This window comes from Schistocerca cancellata, chromosome 4, assembly GCF_023864275.1.
Source record: "Schistocerca cancellata isolate TAMUIC-IGC-003103 chromosome 4, iqSchCanc2.1, whole genome shotgun sequence".
Lineage (NCBI taxonomy): Eukaryota > Metazoa > Arthropoda > Insecta > Orthoptera > Acrididae > Schistocerca > Schistocerca cancellata.
The window spans coordinates 319,874,180-319,901,270 of record NC_064629.1 but is presented as its reverse complement, the minus strand read 5'-3'; the positions used below and the strand labels follow the sequence as shown (position 1 = coordinate 319,901,270).

Below are 27,091 nucleotides of genomic sequence, written 5' to 3'. Positions count from 1 at the left end.
ACCAACCGATCCTTTCTTCTAGTCAAGTTGTGCCACAAACTCCTCTTCTCCCCACTTCTATTCAATACTTCCTCATCAGTTATGTGATCTACCTATCTACTCTTCAGCATTCTTCTGTAGCACCACATTTCGAAAGCTTCTATTCTCTTCTTGTCTAAACTATTTATCGTCCACATTTCATTTCCAGACTGTAGCACCTAGAACCACTTGGCCACCCCTCCGGCTCAGAGTTAGTGATATTGGTCCTTAATTCAGGGGATTACTCCTATTTTCTTTCTTGTTTATTGGTGTGACCTGTGCAACGTTCAGTCTTTAGGTACTTGTATGGATCTCCTGTTGAGTGAGCCATTCTATATGGTTGCTAATTACAGAGCTATTACATCAGAATACTCTGAAAGGAACCTAATTGGTATACAGTATGGACCAGAAGACTTGCCCTTATTAAGTGATTTAAGCAGCTTTGCTACAGCAAGGGCATCTGGCTAAAACCCAGCCCCACATCCTTTTTCTTAACAGCAGTCTAGGCCATGGAATCCCCCCCTCCCAATGACCTAACCATAAAAATCTCCTTCACTAGATTCCACCCTTCCTTTCACAATGACCCTCACCTTTTCAGATTCCATCAGTCCCTATCCTTCATGAATCTTGTACTGCAAAAACACCTTTCCTTGGCACAGAAATCCCAGAACCACCTTCATTCACTCTGCAAGGTACTGTTATTAGCAGTCCTCACTACACACAAAACATCTCCAAAATAGAAACCCTTGCACTCCAACACCTGGAGGAGCATTCCAGACACCATCTGCATAAACTATCCAACCTGTTGATATCCTACTCACATTCTGGGGCATCACTGTCCATCAACATAAATCCATTTTACAGTGAAACCCCTTGTCAACCCCTCATAGCACCCATACCCTGCCTAGTTGACCTCTTTAGTTTACCACATCCTCCAAAACTCCCTCCCACTACCCAACAAAACGCAGATCCCAAGCAGATGCAAAACACTGTTGTCAACCTCCCCACCAAAAACCTCAGTTGCTAAGAAGTTTTATTCCTGTCCAAAGACATAACTTCAGCCCTATCACCAAATTTAACCATGTTAGACTTGTCAAAGATGTACTCTCCTTCTCCCAATGTATACAGTGGAAATACTTCTTTGCCACTAGTCCCCCATCCAAAGCCAACCTAATGCCAACACTGTACCTTGTCTACCAGTTTATTCCACCATCCAACTGTGACATTCCCTCCCCTCCCCCCCCCTCCCACATAACCAACCTCTAGTCAGCATTCAGAAATTCCTTACGTACAACTGACTGACCTCACCATTCTTCCCCATGTCCCTTCCTAAGAACACTAACCTTTCAGCAGAAGGAAAGACAGCCACACACAACCTGAATACAGATCCAGACATACTCACCCTCCATGCAGACAAAGGCTCTACCACTGTTGTGACAGGTTGCAGTGACTACCTGATAGAAGGACTCCACCAACTGTCTGACTCCTCCATCTACAAGCTCTGCCAAAGTGATCCCATCCTGGAAGTCCAACATAGCCTCCACTTCCTAGTGAAATCATTAGGTCCTTCCTCAACACCTCTCACCCTTGCAACAATCTGCACACCAACATCCTTCATGTTCCCCAAAATCCACAAACCCAACAATCCTGGATGCCCCATTGCAGCTGGCTATTGTTCTCCCACTGAAAGACTTTCCACTCTTGTTGACCATCACCTCCAACCAACTGCCCAAAACCTAGGTTCCCACATGAAAGATACTAACTACTTTCTTCACTGAGCTTCCACCATTCCCACCCCTTTACCTCATGAATCCCTCCTTGTCACTGTTGATGCCACCTTCCTATACACCAACAACCCTCATGCCCATGGTCTTGCTGCTACTGAACAATACCTCTCCCAATGCACTTCAGATTCCATACTGACCACTTCATTCCTTACACACCTTACCAGCTATATCGTGACCCACAAATAAATTTTGTGTGAAGGCAAGGTTTAGAAACAAACCCATGGCACAGACATAGGAACCCACATGGCACCCTCTTATGCCAACCTGTTTATGGGCCATCTAGAGGAAACCTTCCTAGTCCCCCAAAACTACCAGTCCCTAGTCTGGTTCAGGTTCATTGATGAAAGGGCCAAGGCACCTCATCCATATTCCTTCATTGCCTCATCATCATCTACACAATGCACCACTTCCTGGACATTGACCTCCACATTGCTGATAACTCCATCCACACCTTTGTCCACATTAAACCCACTAATCATGAACTGTATTTGCATTTCAACAGCTGCCATTCCTTTCTCCCCAAAATGTCCCTCCCGTAAAGCCTAACCACCCATTGTTGGCATATCTGCAGTGACAAGAGCTCCTTTGACTCATTTACCCAGTATACTGAAGGCCACATAAAGATGTACACAGATTTCCCATGCCTTATCCTCACACACCTCCAATCCTCCCACCACCCCGAAAATCAGTTACAAAGGACTGCCCCCTCGTCACTCAATATCACCCTGGACTGGAACAACTGAACCACATCCTTTGCAAGGCTTCATTTACCTTTCATACTTCCCTGAAATGAGGGACATCCCAGCCAAGATCCTTCCACCCCAACCTATACAATATCCTAGTCCATCCCTACACCATTCTCAGTCCCAACTGCTTACACCAAGGTGCAAGACCTACCCTTTTAACCTACCCAGCACCTCCTACACCAGTCCTGTCACAGGTTTATACTACACCATCAGAGGCAGGGCCATCTGTGAAAGCAGTAATGTCATAGACCAATTCCACTACAACCACTGCACAGCCTTTTATGTTGGTATGACCAAAAACCTGCTATCCAACAGGATGAATGGTCACTAACAAACTAATGTCAAGAACAGGGTTGACCACCTAATGGCACAACATGCAGCTGAGTATACCGTCCTCAGTTTCAATGGCTGCTCCATAACCAGAGCCATCTGGATCCTTTCCTCAGCCACCAGCTTCTTTGAACTACGTGGATGGGAATCAATCTTACACACACACACACACACACACACACACACACACACACACACACATCCTCCACTCCTCTAATGTTCCTGACCTCTATCTCAGCATTCCTGGCTGGCAAACTGGCCTCTCATGGAACTGCTAGCCACATACCCCTAGTCCCTCTCCCTACCTCCCTCACCCTCAAACCATCCCACCCTACACTACTTCCACCACAACTAGTCCACCTGCCACCAAACAGCATGGGCATTGTTGGTCAAACCAGCACTACATAGGGACATAAGTGTGTGTGTGTGTGTGTGTGTGTGTGTGTGTGTGTGTGTGTGTGTGTATTTTACTCTAGCTTGTCAAAGGATAATTCTTGAAGCTAGCTAGTTTTCCTTCTTTTTGTGTGTGCCTATAGACAACTCAATACATCTGGTTTTCAGTACGTGGTCTCCTTTAATACTAATGTACTTATATTGTATCTATTTCTAAGTGACTCATGTTGCCATACTTCTTGCTTTGAATCCTGGAATATTTCCTGTGACTTATTTTGTGAAGGAATTTTGCAAAACCATATTTAGTTGCTCTGCTTCAGTGGCACTACCATCAGTAACATTATCATTACTATCACATGATGAAGTTATCAGTTGTGTGTTATCACTGGTGTGCTTCATATACTACCAGAATTGTTTTAGATTTTCTGCAATTTTAAGCTGGAGTTTAGTTCATGGATATTATCAGAGCATCTTGCATTGAAATCTGTACTAAATTATGAATGTCTGTAAAATGTTGCTAATCTTAGATTTTTGCAGTCTTTTAAAACTGGCATACTTTCTCGATTGCTTCTGAAACAGTACACAGATCTCTTTTTATGTGCCATGGGGGATTGGTTGTTGTTGTTGTGGTCTTCAGTCCTGAGACTGGTTTGATGCAGCTCTCCATGCTACTCTATCCTGTGCAAGCTTCTTCATCTCCCAGTACCTACTGCAACCTACATCTTTCTGAATTTGCTTAGTGTATTCATCTCTTGGTCTCCCCCTACGATTTTTACCCTCCATGCTGCCCTCCAATACTAAATTGGTGATCCCTTGATGCCTCAGAACATGTCCTACCAACCGATCCCTTCTTCTGGTCAAGTTGTGCCACAAACTTCTCTTCTCCCCAATCCTATTCAATACTTCCTCATTAGTTATGTGATCTACCCATCTAATCTTCAGCATTCTTCTGTAGCACCACATTTCGAAAGCTTCTACTCTCTTCTTGTCCAAACTATTTACCGTCCATGTTTCACTTCCATACATGGCTACACTCCATACAAATACTTTCAGAAATGACTTCCTGACACTTAAATCTATACTCGATGTTAACAAATTTCTCTTCTTCAGAAACGCTTTCCTTGCCATTGCCAGTCAACATTTTATATCTTCTCTACTTCGACCATCATCAGTTATTTTGCTCCCCAAATAGCAAAACTCCTTTACTACTTTAAGTGTCTCATTACCTAATCTAATACCCTCAACATCACCAGACTTAATTCGACTACATTCCATTATCCTCGTTTTGCTTTTGTTGATGTTCATCTTATATCCTCCCTTCAAGACACTATCCATTCCGTTCAACTGCTCTTCCAAGTCCTTTGCTGTCTCTGACAGAATTACAATGTCATCGGCGAACCTCAACGTTTTTATTTCTTCTCCGTGGATTTTAATACCTACTCCGAATTTTTCTTTTGTTTCCTTTACTGCTTGCTCAATATACAGATTGAATAGCATCGGGGAGAGGCTACAACCCTGTCTTACTCCCTTCCCAACCACTGCTTCTCTTTCATGCCCCTCGACTCTTATAACTGCCATCTGGTTTCTATACAAATTGTAAATAGCCTTTCGCTCCCTGTATTTTACCCCTGCCACCTTTAGAATTTGAAAGAGAGTATTCCAGTCAACATTGTCAAAAGCTTTCTCTATGTCTACAAATGCTAGGAACGTAGGCTTGCCTTTCCTTAATCTTTCTTCTAAGATAAGTCGTAAGGTCAGTATTGCCACACGTGTTCCAACATTTCTACGGAATCCAAACTGATCTTCCCCGAGTTTGGCTTCTACTTGTTTTTCCATTCGTCTGTAAAGAATTCGTGTTAGTATTTTGCAGCTGTGGCTTATTAAACTGATTGTTCGGTAATTTTCACATCTGTCCACACCTGCTTTCTTTGGGATTGGAATTGTTATATTCTTCTTGAAGTCTGAGGGTATTTCGCCTGTTTCATACATCTTGCTCACCAGATGGTAGAGTTTTGTCAGGACTGGCTCTCCCAAGGCCGTCAGTAGTTCCAATGGAATGTTGTCTACTCCGGGGGCCTTGTTTCGACTCAGGTCTTTCAGTGCTCTGTCAAACTCTTCACGCAGTATCTTATCTCCCATTTCATCTTCATCTACATCCTCTTCCATTTCCATAATATTGTCCTCAAGTGCATCGCCCTTGTATAGACCCTCTATATACTCCTTCCACCTTTCTGCATTCCCTTCTTTGCTTAGAACTGGGTTTCCATCTGAGCTCTTGATGTTCATACAAGTGGTTCTCTTATCTCCAAAGGTCCCTTTAATTTTCCTGTAGGCAGTATCTATCTTACACCTAGTGAGATAAGCCTCCACATCCTTACGTTTGTCCTCTAGCCATGCCTGCTTAGCCATTTTGCACTTCCTGTCGATCTCATTTTTGAGACGTTTGTATTCCTTTTTGCCTGCTTCACTTACTGCATTTTTATATTTTCTCCTTTCATCAATTAAATTCAATATTTCTTCTGTTACCCAAGGATTTCTACTAGCCCTCTTCTTTTTACCTACTTGATCCTCTGCTGCCTTCACTACTTCATCCCTCAAAGCTACCCATTCTTCTTCTACTGTATTTCTTTCCCCCATTCCTGTCAATTGTTCCCTTATGCTCTCTCTGAAACTCTCTACAACCTCTGGTACTTTCAGTTTATCCAGGTCCCATCTCCTTAAATTCCCACCTTTCTGCAGTTTCTTCAGTTTTAATCTACAGGTCAAAACCAATAAATTGTGGTCAGAGTCCACATCTGCCCCTGGAAATGTCTTACAATTTAAAACCTGGTTCCTAAATCTCTGTCTTACCATTATATAATCTATCTGATACCTGTTAGTATCTCCAGGGTTCTTCCATGTATACAACCTTCTTTCATGATTCTTAAACCAAGTGTTAGCTATAATTAAGTTGTGCTCTGTGCAAAATTCTACCAGGCGGCTTCCTCTTTCATTTCTTAGCCCCAATCCATATTCACCTACTACGTTTCCTTCTCTCCCTTTTCCTACTACCGAATTCCAGTCACCCATGACTATTAAATTTTCGTCTCCCTTCACTATCTGAATAATTTCTTTTATTTCATCATACATTTCTTCAATTTCTTCGTCATCTGCAGAGCTAGTTGGCATATAAACTTGCACTACTGTAGTAGGTGTGGGCTTCGTGTCTATCTTGGCCACAATAATGCGTTCACTATGCTGTTTGTAGTAGCTTACCCGCATTCCTATTTTCCTATTCATTATTAAACCTACTACTGCATTACCCCTATTTGACTTTGTGTTTATAACCCTGTATTCACCTGACCAGAAGTCTTGTTCCTCCTGCCACCGCACTTCACTAATTCCCACTATATCTAACTTTAACCTATCCATTTCCCTTTTTAAATTTTCTAACCTACCTGCCCGATTAAGGGATCTGACATTCCACGCTCCGATCTGTAGAACGCCAGTTTTCTTTCTCCTGATAACGACATCCTCCTGAGTAGTCCCCGCCCGGAGATCCGAATGGGGGACTATTTTACCTCCGGAATATTTTACCCACGAGGACACCATCATCATTTAATCATACAGTAAAGCTGCATGCCCTCGGGAAAAATTACGGCCGTAGTTTCCCCTTGCTTTCAGCCATTCGCAGTACCAGCACAGCAAGGCCGTTTTGGTTATTGTTACAAGGCCAGATCAGTCAATCATCCAGACTGTTGCCCTTACAACTACTGAAAAGGCTGCTGCCCCTCTTCAGGAACCACACGTTTGTCTGGCCTCTCAACAGATACCCCTCCGTTGTGGTTGTACCTACGGTACGGCTATCTGTATCGCTGAGGCACACAAGCCTCCCCACCAACGGCAAGGTCCATGGTTCATAGGGGGGGGGGGGGATTGGTTCTGGCTATTAATTTATTTGGCATGAATCTCTTATGTTCTGTCAGTACTATTTCTTTGAATTTAGGCCACTTCTGATCTATGTTTACATAGTTATTTTGGAAGGAATGGAGTCTGTCTCATAGGAAGGTATCAACCAAGTTTTTAACTGCTTTTGTAGATAAATATTTTTTGTGTTTACTTTTGGTGAATTTGGATGTTACAGTATTCAGTCTTGCTGCAATAATCTTGTGGTCACTAATCCCTGTATCTGTCATAATACTCCCTGTTTGCTCAGGATTGTTTATTCGTCAAGTACATTATCACAATGATTTCCGCTTTGAGTGGGCTCCTGAACTAACTGTTACAAATAACTTTTGGAGAATGCATTTAGTAGAATTTCACCTATTTCAGCTATAATTGTATGAGTAGTATACCGCTCCAAAATGAGGCTCAAAGTTTCCTTGAATTTTCCAGTATCTCTATCATCTGAGTCATGGAGGATTGGCAAAAAGAGCCAGTTATAAATTTATTCCAATTGTCTAGTATAATATCTACCCATACCCAGGTTCTGGATATGTATAATAAATGATGAGTGCAGTCTGGCAATTAAATGAAACTATGTAGCCCCAGAGGCCTTATCAAGTCTCAAATATCTATGAAGTATACATGCAGACAGAAGTGATGAACGAAAATTTGTACCAAGACTGGGATTCAAGCAAGAAACCTAGGTTCGAATCCTGGCCTTGACACAAATTTTCATCTGTTGTGGAAGTGTGCATATATACACCTGTCTGGTAATTTTTTTATTGTCATACTGTATGTGGAATGACTTGCCTAAAAAGACAATATGGTGCCACCCCTGTGTTAAATGTTGTCTTTGGGCACATCTCTGTGGGTCACTTCTCTCTCTCTCTCTCTCTATCTCTCTCTCTCTCTCTCTCTCTGTAGCCATGTCTATGTAAGCTCCAACAAAGTTTGCTGTGCTGACAGTCTGCAGTGGTCCAGTGTCATTACACAGCCCTTTGTCTCGATTGTCAGTGCCTGTTCCTGTTCCGCTACCGCATGGAGCACAGGAAGAATGATTCCTTAAGTAGATCTGTATACACTGTAATTAGTCTAATATTGTCTTTGTGATGCCTATGGGAGTGATAAATAGCTGGTTGTAGTATATTTCTAAATTCTTCCACTGAGGCTTTCATGGTATGTTTTGTGTCTGCCTTCAAGCACATATCAGTTAGAGTGTTTCATCATCCCCATGATGCCCTCCCATGGAAAATAAAGGCTGTGACCACTTCTGCTGGCCTTCTTTGTGTATGTTCAGTATCCACTGTTAGTTCCATCTGGTATAAGTCACATACATGGACAAGTTTTTAGAATGGTTCACACAAGTGTCATACCTATGACTGAGTCAATGTGACTATTCCATCTCACACACCTACAAATTGTTACACACAAGGTACCAGTAATTATATGTGTTGAATGATTTTTTTTTTTTCATTTTGAAGTACACAATTTCACATTTCTAAACATTTACAGCAGAGGATACCATTTTTCCTGCAACAAGTTGATGTCCTGATTCTAGCTACATGACACACCAGGCTGATCCTTTACAGCTGAGTGAATAATATGTCTATCGTCTCAGGTGCTATTCATGAGAAGCCATTCAGATTTTGCATGACACTGGGTGTAACTCTCTTGGACTCTTCAGTTCTATATTCACATAAGTCATATGATCCCCATGAATGATAGGAGTAGTATCACAGAAAGATATACAATAGTTTCAATAGCACATGATCTTGCCAATGTTAAATTCCAAAATGGGCTTTTAGAGATTTCTCCTTCTAACATGAGCCACAACATGATCTTCTCCTAAGCAAATAACTTTCAAATGTGATTTCTGAATGAAAAACCAAGTGTGGAATCTTTCGTTACATACAGACTGTTGATACTCCTACCTGCTTTGTGAAGTTCAAGTGAAATGCTAATCATAACAATAGCAGAAATTCCTGAATGGAGTAATACATAAAATTAAGGAACGGCAATCACTCAGTTGTAGTGGATTGATGAGTGGAGCACGGAAACACATAACAGAGAACAGTATTCACACTAACTGTGGAGCACTAGTTCTTTTTATAGCAAGAGTACACACATTCACACACACAACCACACGGAGACAAAAACACACACTCCTGTTGCCATGGCAAGACTTAATAGTGTACACAGACATGCAGCCATTTTTACCTCAACTTCTGAAATAACATGTCATTATTTTGAATTTGGTCAAATTTTAAACTGTTCCTTCAATTTCCTTTAGCAGATTTCCTGTCATAATTAAGAGAAAGAGATTGGTGCCTTGGTAGCTCAAGTACAATTTCATTTCATTTTTTGAATCAGTACTCTAAATTTTGGGTCTTTATCAGCTATTTACTTCCTGACAACATTGATTGTTTCATTACCAATGGTTTGCCTTTGTAGTCTTCTGTTACAAGGTAATGGTATTCTGGTATCTGTGGCTGAATTCTTGATGACATCATGGGGATCAAAATACGGATATGCTACCTACTATTTATGGTGTGTCCTTTTCTGGGACAAAAACATAAAAAATCCTTACTTGAACGTGGCAGATGTTCTCAGTGTCAGAATTCTTTCCCAATTGGTGGCTACTGTTTCATGGTTGGTTGTTGTCGCACCTTGTGTGTTGTGTAGTAGTTGTTGTTTCTGGACAGTTATTTTTGTTTCTTGGTTAGTAGCTGTTGTTGGTGGCAATTTTCTTAATATGTGTCTTTGCAAAAGTCTTAGTGTGTTTGCTTTTGCATGTGTCAATCTGTCAGCATCTACTTTTAGCACTGTTTCCATGGATAAAAGTACTTCTGGAAAAGTTTCAAAGTCCAGTTTATTGCTCTGTGAATGATGGCTTGGGTGTAGTAGTATTTGGGGTGAACTTGAAGGTATGCTACACATACTAGTCATCAGCTCCATCAACATGTGATTTATCAAACAATGGAAAATCCAGGATGGAATAATGTCAATATTATGAAAAGGATAGATTGCTACTCACCATATAGTGGAGATGCTGTGTTGCAGATAGGCACAGCAAAAAGACTGTCAAACAAGTAATTTTTCAGCCAAAAATGCCTTCATCAAAATTAGGCAACATACAGAAACACACCCTTGCAAACACACCTCACACACACAACAGCAGTCTCTTGCTGCTGAGGCCAGCCAGAGATTGTGGTCGTGTGTGTGTGTGTGTGTGTGTGTGTGTGTGTGTGTGTGTGTGTGTGTGTGTGTGTGTTTTGTCTAATTTTGATAAAGGCCTTTTTGGCTTGAAGCTTACTTATTTGACAGTCTTTTTATTGTGCCTATCTGTGACTCAACATCTCCACTATATGGTAAGTAGCAGTCTGTCCTTTTCATCAAATTTGATTTATACAAGATTTACCTTACAGGAGAAACGATTTATTTTAGCATTGAAATGCATGCCTTGAATACAGATCTCTGCTCCTCTCCTCCATAAGATGAAAGTAGGTGATAGGAATGTCCTGGCATATCTTCCTGCATAATCTACTTTAAAAAAAAATGTTTCTTACTAATTAAGAAATTCACAAGATCATGGCTTTCGAGGAATGTTCATAAAAATTAGTTTTCTTTTACCTACAGCACCCAGAGTATCTCATAAACTATAAGCAGCTTCTTTAAGTTAATTATGATATATTTTGTTTTTTCCAGCTATTATTAGAAAGTACTAATTGTTCAGGTTATATATGGATATGTATTTATGAATTCACTTACGGACACCCCAGATTTCACACTTCCTTTTCTTTCTTTCTTCTCCCTAGCATTTATCGTGCATAGTATGGAGTCCAATTTTTAAGCATTTGGTGAATGTTATTTCATTATTTAACTTTGTTTCCAAATGCCATTCCTGAAGGTGCAGTCATCAAAGTAACCTAAAAGAGGGAACTTATGTGTGCTATCAGTCTATGCAATGTGTAAACTTTTTTCTTTGTGTTATCACATTTTAACTGTTTGTGTATCATATTTTGTGATGGAAAATTTGCTCCCCAGCACAACATTTTCCTATACAAGTGTGGAGAAACTTCCTAAATGCTACACTGGCTGGTGTACCAGCCAATGAGTGTTTATCCACCACTTGGATTCAATCCTGGTCTAACTCACATCCCTGTTTTAAAAGCTAGCATGCTGTACATTACACTGTACAAGCAGGTAACATTCCAGCTTTCGTATAACTCATATTTTATGTGCTGTGCACAACATGGCTATTATCTATTTTCTTTTTACCTCTTGAAAGTTACTTGAATAGTACAATTTGTTCCTTGTGGTTTTCTAAAACTGAAGTATGGATTGAGTTTACAGCTTCTGATTGGATGACAAGTGTAAAAAAAACCCTAATATTTATTACTTAAGCTAATCATTGAATTTGCCAAATTGTTCACAACTGCAATCACAGATGTAAAAAAATGTACCTGTTGTTTACTTGCAATGTAATATTTTCGTTTTTGGCCCCACATGGTTGGCAGTGTTTGCATTACTGACTTAACATTCTAGAAGATTTTTTGAGTTCACTTAAGTGGGAAACGAGAGACTTGATAATTTTTCCAGATCTTTAACACACATATAATAAAACTGTTTAACGACTAAACACACTTCTATGCTTTTTTGTGAGGAAAAAAGGAAAAAAGTGACATTGAGGTTATTATAGATGGGTTTTTTCTTTGTGTGTGTGTGTGTGTGTGTGTGTGTGTGTGTGTGTGTGTATTTGTGTTCACCAACCACAGAATTGTAGAAATTTCTGTATTTAATATGCTGCTGGTATTTTGGATAGATCTCTGACTTGATACATGTGGACTGTCCAATATAGCTGCTGCTCACTCACTTGGAATACATTTTGCAGCACTCTGTCTTTAAGTAAAGATCACTGTCTCCTTAATTCCATTTTACTTACTTCCTCTCATTAATGTCTTATGGTTCAACTTCCTGGTGCAACCCATCTACATCTGCATCTACATCTACATCTACATGAATACTCTGCAAACCACATTTAAGTGCCTTTACAATTCTCTATTATTCCAATCTCGTACAGCATGCAGAAAGAACTAACACCTATATCTTTCCGTATGAGTTCTGATTTCCCTTATTTTATCGTGGTGATCATTTCTCCCTATGTAGGTTGGTGTCAACAAAATATTTTTGCATTTGGAGGAGAAAGTTGGTGATTGTAATTTCATGAGAAGATTCCATCACAACAAAAAACACTTTTCCTTTAATGATGTCCAGCCCAGATCCTATATCATATCTGTGACACTCTGTCCCATATTTCCTAATAATACAAAATGTGCTGCGCTTCTATGAACTTTTTCAATGTACTCCGTCAGTCCTATCTGGTAAGGATCCCACATCACGCAGCAGTATTCTAAAAGTGGACGGACAAGTGTAGTGTAGGCAGTCTCCTTAGTAAATCTGTTACATTTTCTTAGTGTCCTGCCAATAAAATGCAGTCTTTGGCTAGCCTCCCCCATAACGTTTTCTATGTGTTCCTTCCAATTTAAGTTGTTGATAATTGTAATACCTGGGTATTTAGTTGGATTTATGGCTTTTAGATTAGACTGATTTGTTGTGTAGCTGAAGTTTGGCGAATTCCCTTTAGCACTCATGTGGATGACCTCACACTTTTCGTTATTTAGTGTCAACTGCCAATTTTTGCACCATTCAGATATCTTTTCTAAATTGTTTTGCAATTTGTTTTGATCTTCTGATGACTTTATTAATTGATAAACGACAGCGTCATCTGCAAACAATCTAAGATGGCTGCTCAGATTGTCAGGGCCTATAACACTACCTTGAGGAATGTCAGAAATCACTTCTGTTTTACTCAATGACTTTCCGTCAATTACTATGAACTGTTACCTCTCTGACAGGAAATCACAAATCCAGTCACATGACTCAGATGATATTCCATAAGCATGCAATTTCACTGCAAGCCACTTGTGTGGCACAGTGTCAAAAGCCTTCCAGAAATCCAAAAATATGGAATCAATCTGAAATCCCTCAACTCAACACTCCATGTGAATAAAGAGCTAGTTGTGTTTCACAGGATCGATGTTTTCTAAACCCATGTTGACTGTGTGTCAATAGACCCTACTCTGCTTTGGCAGTACTGTCTTCAATAGTATCTCCATTGCTATTGTGCAGAGAAGGCATTGATTGTTTCTTGCCGCTAACATACTTCATATACGATCAGAATCTCTTTGGATTTTCTGCCAGGTTTCGAGACAAAGTTTCCTTGTGGAAACTGTTATAAGCATCTCGCATTGAAGTCCACGCTAAATTTTGAGATTCTGTAAAACAAAATACTGGTCTCATGAAAGTGAGCAGGGGGAACAATACATGATCCAACCCAGAGCCATTTTGTTGATGCCTCTTCAAGGACATAGGTAATCTAACTGTAATTTCAAAATGTATGTACTCACAAATAAAATTAATCATACATAATACCTTACAATTTTGGAGCAATATTAATTCCCATAGCTAAAACACTAGAAAAAATTACTTTATTAATCATTATGAAAGCTATGGATGTCTGAGAAATGATCTGAATACAGTCACAAAATCTTTAATTATTTGCCCACTAACTGTCAGTGTCTCAGAAAGGAGTTCAGCATGCAGCCAAAAAAGATATGATCATTTGTCTAATAGCACAAAGACAGGCATAAAAGAGATTTTGAATCACATTTCAAATGATTTCTTTTGGGCAACTCCTTCTATCCTGTAGATTGCTATTTAATTAAGCATATGTGTTAAAGTAGAAAAATGTGTTTACTTTTCCATTAAATTTGAGTTTCACTTGTAAAATGAGTAGTGACTAAGACTAATATGGTCATGTTGATTTAATGTAAAACAGTGTGCTATTTAGTACTCTGTAAGTCATCAGCATGCAGTCATACAGGCAAACAAATCATCTATACATTGCATGTAAACTGAGTTGTTTCATATGATATAGATAGAAATAATGCAGATGATTTATGGAATGTACACACATCAAATAAAGTTTTGCTTCACTCCGGATCCCACAGCTCCTGAAGATAGACGTTGACTGTGGATATCGCTGTGGATATTGTATCACAGACGTAGTCCCTTTGAGTGTTCAGAGATGTCACTAAACCCACCCAAAGATGTAAACAACCATGCATGAGCAGCACCTATTAGACAGAGGGGGTCCGACTGCCGATCAGTTCGTCATTCCACCAGGAAGTAGGTACATGGCTCGTGTAGTTCAACCATGCCTAGATGGTCAATACTGCAGTTTGATCATGTCTGCATTGTTACTTTGTGCCAGGAAGGGCTCTCGACACGGAAAGTGTCCAGGCATCTCAGAGTGAACCATAGTGATGTTGTTCGGACATGGAGGAGATACAGAGAGACAGCAACTGTTGATGACATGCCTTGCTCAGGCTGCCCAAGGCCTACTACTGCAGTGGATGCTGCTACCTACAGATTATGGCATGGAGGAATGCTGACAGCAACGCCACTATGTTGAATAATGTTTTTTGTGCAGCCACAGGATGTCATGTTATGACGCAAACTGAGTACAATGGGCTGCATGATGCGCTACTTCACTCCTGATGTCCATTTTTGCAACCACAACACCATGCCACATAATACAGATGAGTCCAACAACATGCTGAATGGACTGCTCAGGATTGACATCACAGTCTCTTCACCAATGAGGGTCACATATGCGTTCAACCAGACAATCGTCGGAAACGTGGTTTGAGGCAACCCAGTCAGGCTGAATGCCTTAGACACACTGTCCAGTGGGTGCACCAAGGTGGAGGTTCCCTGCTATTTTGGGGTGCATGATGTTGGGCCGATGCGCACCTCTGGTGGTCATGGAAAGTGCCGTAACAGCTGTATGATACATGAATGCTGTCCTCCGACCAATAGTGCAACCATATCAGCAGCATATGGGTGAGGCACTTGTCTTCATAGACAACAATTTGCACCCCCATCATGCACATCTTGTGAATGACTTCCTTTAGCATAACAACATCACTCGACTCGAGTGGCCAGCATGTTCTCCAGACATGTACCCTATCGAACATGCCTGGGATAGATTGAAAAGGGCTGTTTATGGATGACATGATGCACCAACCACTCTGAGGAACCTATGCCGAATCACCATTGAGGAGTGGGACAATCTGGACCAACAGTGCCTTGATGAACTTGTGGATAGTATGCCATGATGAGTACCGGCGTGCATCAATGCAAGAGGACACACTACTGGATATTAGAAGAACCGTTGTGTACAGCAGTCTGGACCACCACCTCTGAAGGTCTCGCTGTATGGTGGTACAACATGCAATGTGTGGTTTTCATGAGCAATAAAATGGGCAGAAATAATATTTATGTTGATCTCTATTCCAATTTTCTGTACAGGTTCCAGAATTCTCAGAACTGAGGTGATACAAAACTTTTTTTAGTGTCTGTGTAACAAACTAATTAATTGCCAATTTACCAGACAACAGCAAAAATTATATCCTTTTTTCCATACCAGAAATACATTTTTCCCTTAAAAAGTCTAATATTCACAAACCATCAATAAATAATCCATTAACTTTAGAATAAAATAGATACATGTCATATACAGTAATTTGATGTTTTACATAACAGTCTCTTTGATCAAGAAAGAAACAAGCATTTGTTATAAATGATAATTTCAACTTTTACACGACTGATTCAAATTAGTATTACTTATTTGAATCTGTCCTCTGTGTCACCATATCACCATTGCATAAAAACTTTCAAAAGCATCATTGTAAGTTCTGATGTCTAGAGTATCTGCAGCAGTCCAAACAATTAGGTCATTTCAGCCTACAGGTGTGCTGCACTAAATAACTATTTTCATGCCACCCCCTCCCCCTTCCGCACTACCCTTCCCCCCTTCCCACACATACATACACAAAAATAAATATCCATTTGACTTAAATATGAGTAAGGTGGGCTTGTTGGCCAGGAAACTATGTAGGTAGATTGTGGATTTATTTTTGTTGTGGATCATCTTTTGTAAATATTTGAGTTCAAATGATTTATTCATCAAAATTTGTCTCATTGCCATAACATCATTAATGAAGTTAAATGAGGCTGATTTTGGAATTTTTAAGTCACTGTTCATAGAACTAAATTCTTGTTGCATGGTTCATGCACTTTCATTTCATGATATGGGTAAAGGCCATTTTGGTTCCTCCTTCACCATACTGACATTAATGAAGTGCTTGGTTGACCTCCAGTATTAGCAATGAGTAGGGCCTACAGGTCTCGGGATCACTTTTATATGTGTGCTAACATCTCATTCTCTAATGGGTTCTTACATTTTTTGGGGGTGATCAATATGTTCACAGAATGGCACATAAATGTTTAATTGATACCAATAATACCCAATCTATGGTTTTGTAACAAGAACTTTAGAACAATTTTGTTTACTTGTTTGCATAACATCTCACTTGCAAATTCATCAGTTAATGAAGTGAAACAAAACATGACTTACATTAGTAAAACTTTCTGGGACATGCAAATGGATAAAGCTGTACTGTGTTAAGTTAATTGTAATCAGTGGCAATGTAATGCAAGCACATGTCCATAATTTGTGGCAATGCAGTGCAAGTACATATCAATCAAAATATAAATGGCTGCTATTTCACTCTGAGAATACTGTCTTCCAATTCATTGTATTGCCAACAAAATGATGCAGCTATTTTAAAAAGGCAAGCCACCTCAAAATGACCACACTGCTGCTACTTCATACTGATTAAAGGCCTACAAAAGAAACACTGACCAATTGCTATCTGCTGCAAACTCTAGTAAATTTTGTTTGAGTTTCTGCACTAACCATTTTCTATTAACTGCTGTTACTGGTACAGTTTTCTAAAGACATTGGTGAAACCATGATTAACAATGTTAGCCTCTAGTAGAAATTGAGTGAATTTGAGTGTACGTAATAAAAAATTGTTTTGTGCTGTACTGCACAAAGCAAAAGTATACAACATTGCACTATACTACTGCTATTAATTCTTCTTCTTCTACCGCTACTACTAGTACTACTACTACTGCTAATAATAATAATTATAATTATAATATTAACAATTATAATAATAGTCTAATTTCATGGAAAATGTGAAATTCTCTAAATCACTTATCTTTCTTCCATATTTTTAACACACTGTCTGTTCATTGTATAACCGTGTCATAAAAGCACACAAAACTATTATTTGGTGGCAAGAGATGTATAATAAAATTAAGAAAAATGACATTTTAAGATGATTGTCCTGTGTTTTAGCCTGAAATTACTTGAAACAAAACACAAGGTGAATATATAAAAGTAGTCAGTATCAGTTGCAAAGTGATTTAGAAACGATTGCTGTATGGTGTGGCAGGTGGCAGTTGACGCTAAATAACGAAAAGTGTGAGGTAATCCACATGAGTTCCAAAAGAAATCCATTGGAATTCGATTACTTTATAAATAGTACAATTCTCAAGGCTGTCAATTCAACTAAGTAACTGGGTGTTAAAATTACGAACAACTTCAGTTGGAAAGAGCACATAGGTAATATTGTGGGGTAGACGAGCCAAAGGTTGCGTTTCATTGGCAGGACACTTAGAAGATGCAACAAGTCCACTAAAGAGACAGCTTACACTACACTCATTCGTCCTCTGTTAGAATATTGCTGTGCGGTGTGGGATCCTTAGCAGGTGGGATTGACGGAGGACATCGAAAGAGTGCAAAAAAGGGCAGCTCGTTTTGTATTATCACATAACAGGGGAGAGAGTGTGGCAGATATGATACGCGAGTTGGGATGGAAGTCATTAAAGCAAAGACATTTTTCATTGCAGTGAGATCTATTTACAAAATTTCAGTCACCAACTTTCTCTTCTGAATGTGAAAATATTTTGTTGAGCCCAACCTACATAGGAATGAATGATCATCAAAATAAAATAAGAGAAATCAGATCTCGAACAGAAAGGTTTAGGTGTTCGCTTTTCCCGCACGCTGTTCGGGAGTGGAATGGTAGAGAGATAGCATTATTTTGGTTCAATGAGCCCTCTGCCAAGCACTTAAATGTGAATTGCAGAGTAATCATGTAGATGTAGATGTAGATGGGTATTATCATCTTGATCATATACTGAACCATGTCAGTATCAGTTGAGATTACATTTCAAAATATTTTATTTACAGAAACTTTTCTAAATATATGGGTTCAACATGTTCCATACAATATTTTTCTTCTGCTCCTCCTCTCACCCCCCCCCCTCTCTCTCTCTCTCTCTCTCTCTCTCTCTCTCTCTCTCACACACACACACACACACACACACACACACACACACACACATTTTATTTATTCCCTCTTGCCCCTTGAATGTTAAAAAAATAAAATTTTCTGTAATTTTCAGATTGGAGAGGAGTGCCTTGCCTGTAGGGAAGATGTAGCTCTATTTGACATGTCATACCTGGGTAAGCTTTATCTGAGTGGTCCTGATGCCCAGCTGGCTGCTGATTGGTTATTTTCTGCTGATACCAGAAAGGAAGTAGGCCAGTCAGTGTTCACCTGTCTCCTTAATCCTCATGGTGGCGTGGAAGCTGATGTCACTGTTAGTGCCATTGAAACAGGAACTGGAGGTCAAGCAGACCCTATTTTGAAGGTTAGATCTATATATGTAGAAGAGGGAACAAACACTCTTCATTTTCCTTTATTTTGAACTTTACCCTTACATGTTTCTTCTGTGCAGTTGTGGTAGATATTCTTTTATTATATATTCTATTATTTTAATTAGGAGGAGATGTACTGCAGATTATTTCAGTTAAGGAAAATTAATTGCACACTACATTGTCTTAATATGTTGATGTAGTAATATGACTTCTGTGTGGGACTTATCCTTAAAATCACAATTCAAAGGAATTTAGACAGAGTTCTGTAAACTGTATAAGGAATTTACTCTTCAAGGGGATGGAGCATAAACCTTCATACTTATCTCATCCAACTATGGGGGTGTGCTGAAAAGTAATGCCCTCAAATTTTTTAAGTGAAATCTCTTATTTAAAACATCTTTATCCTTCATGTGTACATATTTGCAGCCCTCTGCCACTAGAGGCCTCAGAAATGAAGCAAGTAACAAGGCAGTGTGTAAAATAAGTATGTAAGTGCATGAGAAACACCATTCTATAATTGAGTTTAAAATTAGAACACTTTATCCACATGTAGAGCACCCTCTTCTTCAGCATGACAATGCCAGGCCACACACAAGAAGTGCAACATCTATAACAATCTGATAGCTTGGGTTCCCCATCATCAATCACCCTCTATACTGCCCTGACTTGGCCCCATCTGATTTTCATCTGTTTCCAAAACATCTCTGAGGACTTGACTTTGATAGTGATGAAGTGGTGCAAGCAGAGGTGAGGTTATGACTCTATCAACAAAGGCAAACATTCTAAAGTGACAGTCTCTCTCTGGTCTCTCATTGGGAGAAATGTGTTCATCACCATGGTGGCTACAATGAGAAATAAATATGTAGACATGTATAATAAACAGGTAGAATGCTTATAACATTTGTTTTATTAAAAAGCTTCAAGAGTTTTCATATAAAAAATTCAGAGGCATTACTTTTCAGTACACTCTCGTAGCATTTGCATAAAGCTTAATCTGACTTCTTTTGTGAAGTACTGTCAGTAGCTGTGCATTTGTTTTTGAAGTGTATTAGAAGCAGATGTTTCACACATAATGACAATGATAGTTCATTTGTCGCTGCTTTTGAGTACTGACAAAATCTACGTGTGCAATAACAATCCTGTCTATAGGAAACAAAAGTAAGGAAACAAAATAAACATAAAGCATGTAAAAAGTTATCAAATATAGAATATTACATAATGAGAAGAAATTTTTTACCTCACAAAAACATTGTGGTGATTCAGATAATAGTGTTATAGAAATGTTATCCTAATTTTGGGGTTGTTGGAAGGAAATGAGGAACAGTATTACTATCTTATATTGATAGACAGACAGACAGTGCTGCATTTATTTATTTGGTCCATGTGATCTGACAGTAGACAGTGTGCTACAGATCTCAGACAAAATATGTTAATATTTACACTGGGTAGATTATGGTTTACAATAAATAACAACAGGTTTAAATAAGATTTTCTGCACTGAATGGTTCATGTGCTGCACTTAAACATTAACCAGTCAATCACTGCTGTGGGAATTCATTTAGAAGAGAAGATCAGAAAGTAATACACAGTAAATTTACTACCTTTTTACATAGTCACCAATGTTCTTAACACATATCTCCCATTGTGATACCAATTTCAATGTGACCTGTGTGTAGTAGTCCATTTGGTTGGAGTAGAGACATCTGCGGACTGCTGATTTCATTTCTGCACCGATCACAAAGCATTGGGTGGCCAGGAATTTCTTCATGGGCCCAAACAGATGAAAGCACAATGTTGTAAAGTACAGATTGTGTGGTGCATGCTGGAGCACCTCCCACCCAAATTTCTCATGAACAGGAGCAGCAATATGGGGATAAGCATTGTCATGAAGAAGTTTGACACTGTCAAGCATTAATGTTGTGGCGTTTGTCATGAAGGGCAGGATGAAACGTAACCAAAGTTTTAATGCAGGCTGTGATATTCATAGTGGTCTTGTGTTCAGCAAAGTCTACCAGTAGCACACTGTGTATATCCCAGAACACAGTCACAAGCACTATTGTAGAAGACTGAGTCAATTTGAAGTTTTTTTGTACTAGGGAACCAGCATGTTTCCACTCCATACAGGCCTGCTTGATTTTGAGCATGCAGTTGTATGCCCACAACTCATAACCAGTGATGATACACTTTCAGAAAGTCATGCCCTTCTATGGTGTAACACGTTAAACGATCCAAGCTTGTCATCATTCAATGGCTCTTGTAGTTTCTGTCAGGTCCTTAGGCTCCCAGCGAGCATAACTTTTCAGAATTTTGCCATGTCTTGAATGGTATCATACACCACACCATAGGAAATGATGAACTGCTGCAATAAGGTTTGCAGTTGCACATGCTGGTCATTCAAAATTTCTGCCTCAATGGCTCTGTATCTCACTAGGTTTGCAGATGTTATCAGCCACCTGGAGCATGGCAAAGCACTAATGTTCACATGGCCTTCTTAGAAGAATGTACACCATTTGGAGTCATTGCTACAGTCTGTGCAGTTATTCCCACACATGTCAGACCTGGTCCTGTGAATTTCATTTTGTTCGTGCCCTTTGGCTCACAAATATCAAACCACACTTTGCTGCTCTTCATAATTTGGCGTCAGTAACATTCATGTTTGTTTCATATGTCATGCTTCTCTTGCTAGAGCTGCACATGAAAACAAAATACCATATTTAGTGGAAACTATATAATCATGTAATTTCAATATTATAGTTGCAGTACCAGAGGAGAAAAAATTATTGTTCATTACTTTCTGATCCTCCTTAATACATAGAAAATATTGAGTCAGAAAGGTCATTGCCATTCACTGGCACCCATACTGTACCTCTTTTCACTGTTATTCTCCATTCCACATGATAACTTTGTTTGAATTAATTCTGGAATAGTAAATAAGATGCAAAATATACTTCAGAAAATGTTCATGATGATGTAACATTTTTATGCTAAGTTCTGCCTGCACATTCATATCAGAACAAAACAGTTTTTAACAAACTTTCTGAAGCCACAAGAGACTTACTAACTGCAATTATTACAAGTGTTTAACATATTTTATTAACATTCTGTGTCAGCAGTACATCTGTGGTGCTTATGAACTAATGCTGGCAGCTGATAAATCTAAGACATTTATAGTTTCATATATTGAAAGAAAAGTACTGTACAAAGCTGAGCAAACTTTTATATTTTCAGGGTAGAGGGTTCTACATTATTAGTGGAGGAGTCTCAGCATATCATACATGGGCTCACATGAATTCAATTATCAGCCTGAAGAATTTCAAGGTAGCTCTCACTGATCATACAGACAAAATGGGAGTACTTTCTGTACAAGGACCAAACAGGTATTGTAATAAACAACCTGATGAAAACATAACTTGCTGATTTTGAAAGCAGTAGTGATACGGATCAGCTCATACCCTTCCCTGTGCTTGTCCAGATAAGCTAATCCTCTAACTCCAATGCCAACATGACATTCAACACTAACCTTTCTTCTCTCTTTTTCCACATCTCACATGGCTTTCACTGATCCAAAATAACAGATACATAGTTTCTGAGTTCTATCATATGTGGTTAATATCTCAGCTCCCCATTTCCATACCATGCATGTTCTGTAATGAAAATCATTTCTACACATATGCCACTACCTTTGAGTGCTATATTAATTACTAGAGACATGAAAATTTTGCATTTGTGATAAATGTGAATATAGATGCCATTGAAACCTCAAAATGCGAACATGCAAAATTTCTATTTCATAACTGTTACTGGTATTGCACAACATCTGGCTGAGCCTAATTTGGAAAGAGAATGTGTATAAGAATGCATCTGCAAGATACATAGTGTGTCAATGCAATGACATATCAGTGTGCATGTAAGCTATGCTCTGGTGCTACATCAACCATGGATGACTGAATGGTCTCTCTCAGGTACAGGCCATGTACTGCAACATAGGACTCAGCTGTGGGACCTAAAATCATAGAACAAAGGAATGCATACGTTTGTCTGCTAACTACAGTTGTTATCATGTAGACATTATAACATGACGGGTTTAAGCCGAGGACTGATTTGAACTATGGTTGCATACGATACTAGAAGAGGTGGAACCTGAGCTACCTCATTTATGATAGTGACAACATAAGCAAGTTGTGCAGTAACTGTTGCAAAATGCTTTGTGCTCTTCTCTTTGCTTTGTGTTGTAATTGCTCATTGCAGTCTTTTCTTATTTTGAAATGAGTGAAGAGATTAATCCTGATCCACACATGGTTAGAGTGTGACTATCACAACACCAGAAGCAGAAGCACAAATTATAGCTGGGAAGGAAGCAGGGCTTTTATCCCTGCCCTACTCCTCATATCACAGTGGTCAAAATTCTCATGCATTCAACCTTGCAGTGATCTATCACATTACAGTGTTGGCACTATACTGACTGGAAAACAAAACCAGTCAATATAGTTTGACCAAAACAAGGAGAAAGTGCTGCTGCTTCTCATTAGAAATGATCATCTGTTGAATGTTTAAACAGAACCAAAAGAAGAAAACAAGAATTTAAAAATAAAACTGTTGAAGTTACTGCAAAAGCAAACATCCATTCACAAGGCTTCTATTGTATAGAATAGAAATATTTCCACTCACCAATTTTTGCTTCATTATTTATTTATTTATTTCTGTATTCATTTTTTCTGATCAGTTTAAAGTTCAGGTATATTTATGTGGCACCCTTTTAAATTTATACACCTAATCATTTTAAAAAATATATATATATGCCAATTTCACCAATAGTAGAAGCTATTTTCACCCAAAATAGAGTTTAGCCATTATTAAGGTCATTAGTTACAACAAAGTGGCTGTTGAGGTACTCACTACCAGTTTGAGCTAGAGAGTGAATAAAAATTTAAGTTATCAAATGTTGTGTTCATTCTGTAACTGTTTGCTTTTCAGAGTTATATTGATCATCCAGAACACTATGACCACTGACATGCTATAAATATAAACCCATCCAGGGATAGTAGCATCACCTGGGGAGGAATAACTGCTATTCAGATACAAGCACAGTGCGTGTAGTATCAGTGAGTGTGCTGTCCATGTGTAGAATGGGGAAGATGTGCAATCTATCTGAGTTAGACTGGGGTCAGATTGTGATGGCCCAGAGGCTTGGCATGAGTGTTTCAAAAACTGCATGACTTGTTCGGTGTTCAAGGAGTGCTGTGGTGAGCGTCTTCAAAATGTGGTGAAACTAAGATGATAACATGTCCAGACATTCTGGGGTTGGGCAGCCATCCCTCATTACAGATGTCAGATGTTGTAGGCTGGGCAGACTGGTGAAAACAAGACAGGCAGTGAACTGTGGAGGAACTGACATCAGACTTTAATGCTGGACATAGTACAAGTGTGTCTGAACACACACTGCACTGAGCTCTCCTGACAATGGGTCTCCACAGCCGACAACCCATGTGTGTGCAAATGTTAACGCCAAGACATTGGCAACTACAACTGAAATAGGCACATGAACATCAACCTGAATGTTGGTGCAGTGGCAGGGCATTGCGTGGTTTGATGACTCATGATACCTTATTCATCATGCCAATAGGATGGCATGAATCCATTGTCTTCCAGGGGAACAGCTCCTTGACATCTGTTCTGCGGGCCGGAGACAACCTAATGGTGGCCCCATTATGGTCTGGAAAACATTCATTTGGGCATCCATGGGCCAGTGGAGATGGTGAAAGGCACCATGATGGCCAAGGAGTATCATACACTGGTTTCAGACCACGTGCACCCTTCATAATGATCATGTTTCCCAACAGCAGTGGCATTTTTCAACAAGATAATGCACCATTTCACAAGGCTAGAAATATGATGGAGTGGTTTGAGGAACACAGTGGTGAGTTCCAATTAATGTGGCTGCCCCTCTACAAACAGATCTATGATGTGATTGAATGTGGTGTCAGAGCTCATCGCTACCCTCCTCAAAACTTATGGGAATTAGGTGACATGTATGTACTGATGTGGTGCCAACTCCCTCCAGCTACCTAATAAGGCCTCACTGCATCCAAGCCATGATACATTGCTGCTGTTGTCTGTGCCAGTGGTGGACATACAACCTATTAGGTAGGGGATTATAATGTTCTGCCTGATCAGGGAAAAAAGAGGAAAATGGTGATGGTAGATTCCAGAATTGGATATATGGGTTCATTATTTTATTTTATTTCTCAAGAATCATAATTATATGAATTTATAATTTCAAACTGCAAATATGAGACAGTTCAAGCATCCTGTGATTAATTTTTTTTCCTTAATTTGTCTGTGCTTTTATGTGTTCCTAATTTCCTGTGTAAAATTTATAGACAACTTTTAAGCATGTTTGCACTGTGATACAGATATTCTTTACATATAACAGTGAAATCCTGAATCACACAAATTTATATCTATGTTTACATTCTTGAGCAACTGAAGTAGAGACACAAGCCTAATTGTATGACTACCTCCTTCAGCCCTGGTGATGGTGGCAACATGTCATAGCATGGACTCCAGACATTGGAAACATTGGAAACCTTCTTGATCTATGACTGTACAACAACCTCTCACAATTCATGGATGTTGTTTGGAACAGATTTTATTTCATTTTCATATCACTCACTGGTATCCTACATGTGCTCAATAAGACTGGGCCTGTGCAATTTCATGAAGAGGTGTTTGAGTGGTCAACATAATCCCTGCTCACACCATTAGCAATCCTCCTCAATATTGGTCACTTCTCGCAATATTTGGGTCTCAAAATCATATTCCCCCTTCCCTTCAGATGAGAATCCATTGAGAATCACTCTCCAGATCTAATCAGGATGCATTTGTGACAAGAACATTGGGCCACTATTCGACTGTCCAGGTGGCACGTTGACGACACCACTGTAAACATTCCCTTCTGTTACGATATGTCAGAGGCACACATACAGCAGGTCTCTGACAATAAAGACCACTCTGATGAAGCCTTCTCTACACCATTTGCCTCAATACAGTACGTCCAGTGGATGCTGCGAGGTCAGACGCCAGCTGCTGCACAGTACTAAGGTGGTACTCTCGTGCCCTTATAGTCAAATAAATAGTCAAATAATGGTCCTTACTTTCTGATGTCACATGTGATCAGCCCTGCCATGGTCTTTGGGATAAAGTTTCAGTGTCTATAAACTGTCGCCACATCTGAGGAACAACAGGACGATTCACATTAAGCTATTGGGCCACATGAGTTTGCAGCTGTCCTGCTTCCATTCTTCCTATGGCCCTCCTCTGCAGAGAGACTGGTAGGCATCTTCTCTGTGCCAGTCCATTTGGTAGGTGCCCTGACGTCATTGTTGGCATGGTTTTCCATTGACTGAAATGCCATATTCTGCACAGAACATGATCGTACAAACATATGTTGACAATTTGTATGATTATGTTGTGAATTAGGCACAGGACAGGGAAATAGTGGTTTGTTGCTTCAATGTTGGAGACCTTGCACACATACTTGCATGAGCGCTCTCTCTGTCTGTCTCTCTCTCTCTCTCTCTCTCTCTCTCCCTCTCTCCCTCTCTCTCTCTCTCTCTCTCTCTCTCTCTCTCTCTCTCTCTCTCTCTCTCACACACACACACACACACACACACACACACACACACACACATTCAGACTGTTTCAGATCCAGATTCTTTATTTGCCAATGACCGCACGCACTAGAATAAGCTTTCTCAGTGAAAGAAAGTTCCAGTTGCAATCAAAGTATAGAAATTAATGTTCCCATTATATCTACAAATTAAGTATCTTATATACAGCTATAATCTCAAATATTAATACTGACTGTAATACTAGACTGTATGTTCAAAATAATGTAATTTAAATCAGTGCATTGATTTGGGTATATAATGCCCCACTGTTAAACAAATGTATCATGTTCTGGTGTGCTCTGGGATTTTGTAATAAATTTCAGGATAAAGGCATCAGTTTTTATTATTTTGCCCTCTACTAGTTTCATCATACTTTCTTGTGTCACACTTCTCAGTGTGCAGATGATAATTGTGTGCCATACTGGTAACCAAACCTGGGGCTTCTGCCTCTTGTGGGCAAGTAGTTGACCAGCTGGCCCATCCAAGCGTGACACATGACCCACCCTCACAGCTTTACTTCCACTG

General features: G+C 39.5%; 1 protein-coding gene across 2 annotated transcripts in view; it reads left to right on the top strand.

The window, feature by feature from the left end:
- Positions 1 to 27,091, top strand: part of LOC126183550 (sarcosine dehydrogenase, mitochondrial) — a 270,038-nt gene that overhangs the window by 197,703 nt on the left and 45,244 nt on the right. For both annotated transcript variants that reach the window (XM_049925625.1, XM_049925627.1), the window contains exons 12-13: positions 18,641 to 18,889; positions 22,125 to 22,273. In XM_049925625.1, coding sequence (XP_049781582.1) covers positions 18,641 to 18,889; positions 22,125 to 22,273 — 398 coding nt within the window. The remainder of the gene's footprint in view (positions 1 to 18,640; positions 18,890 to 22,124; positions 22,274 to 27,091) is intronic.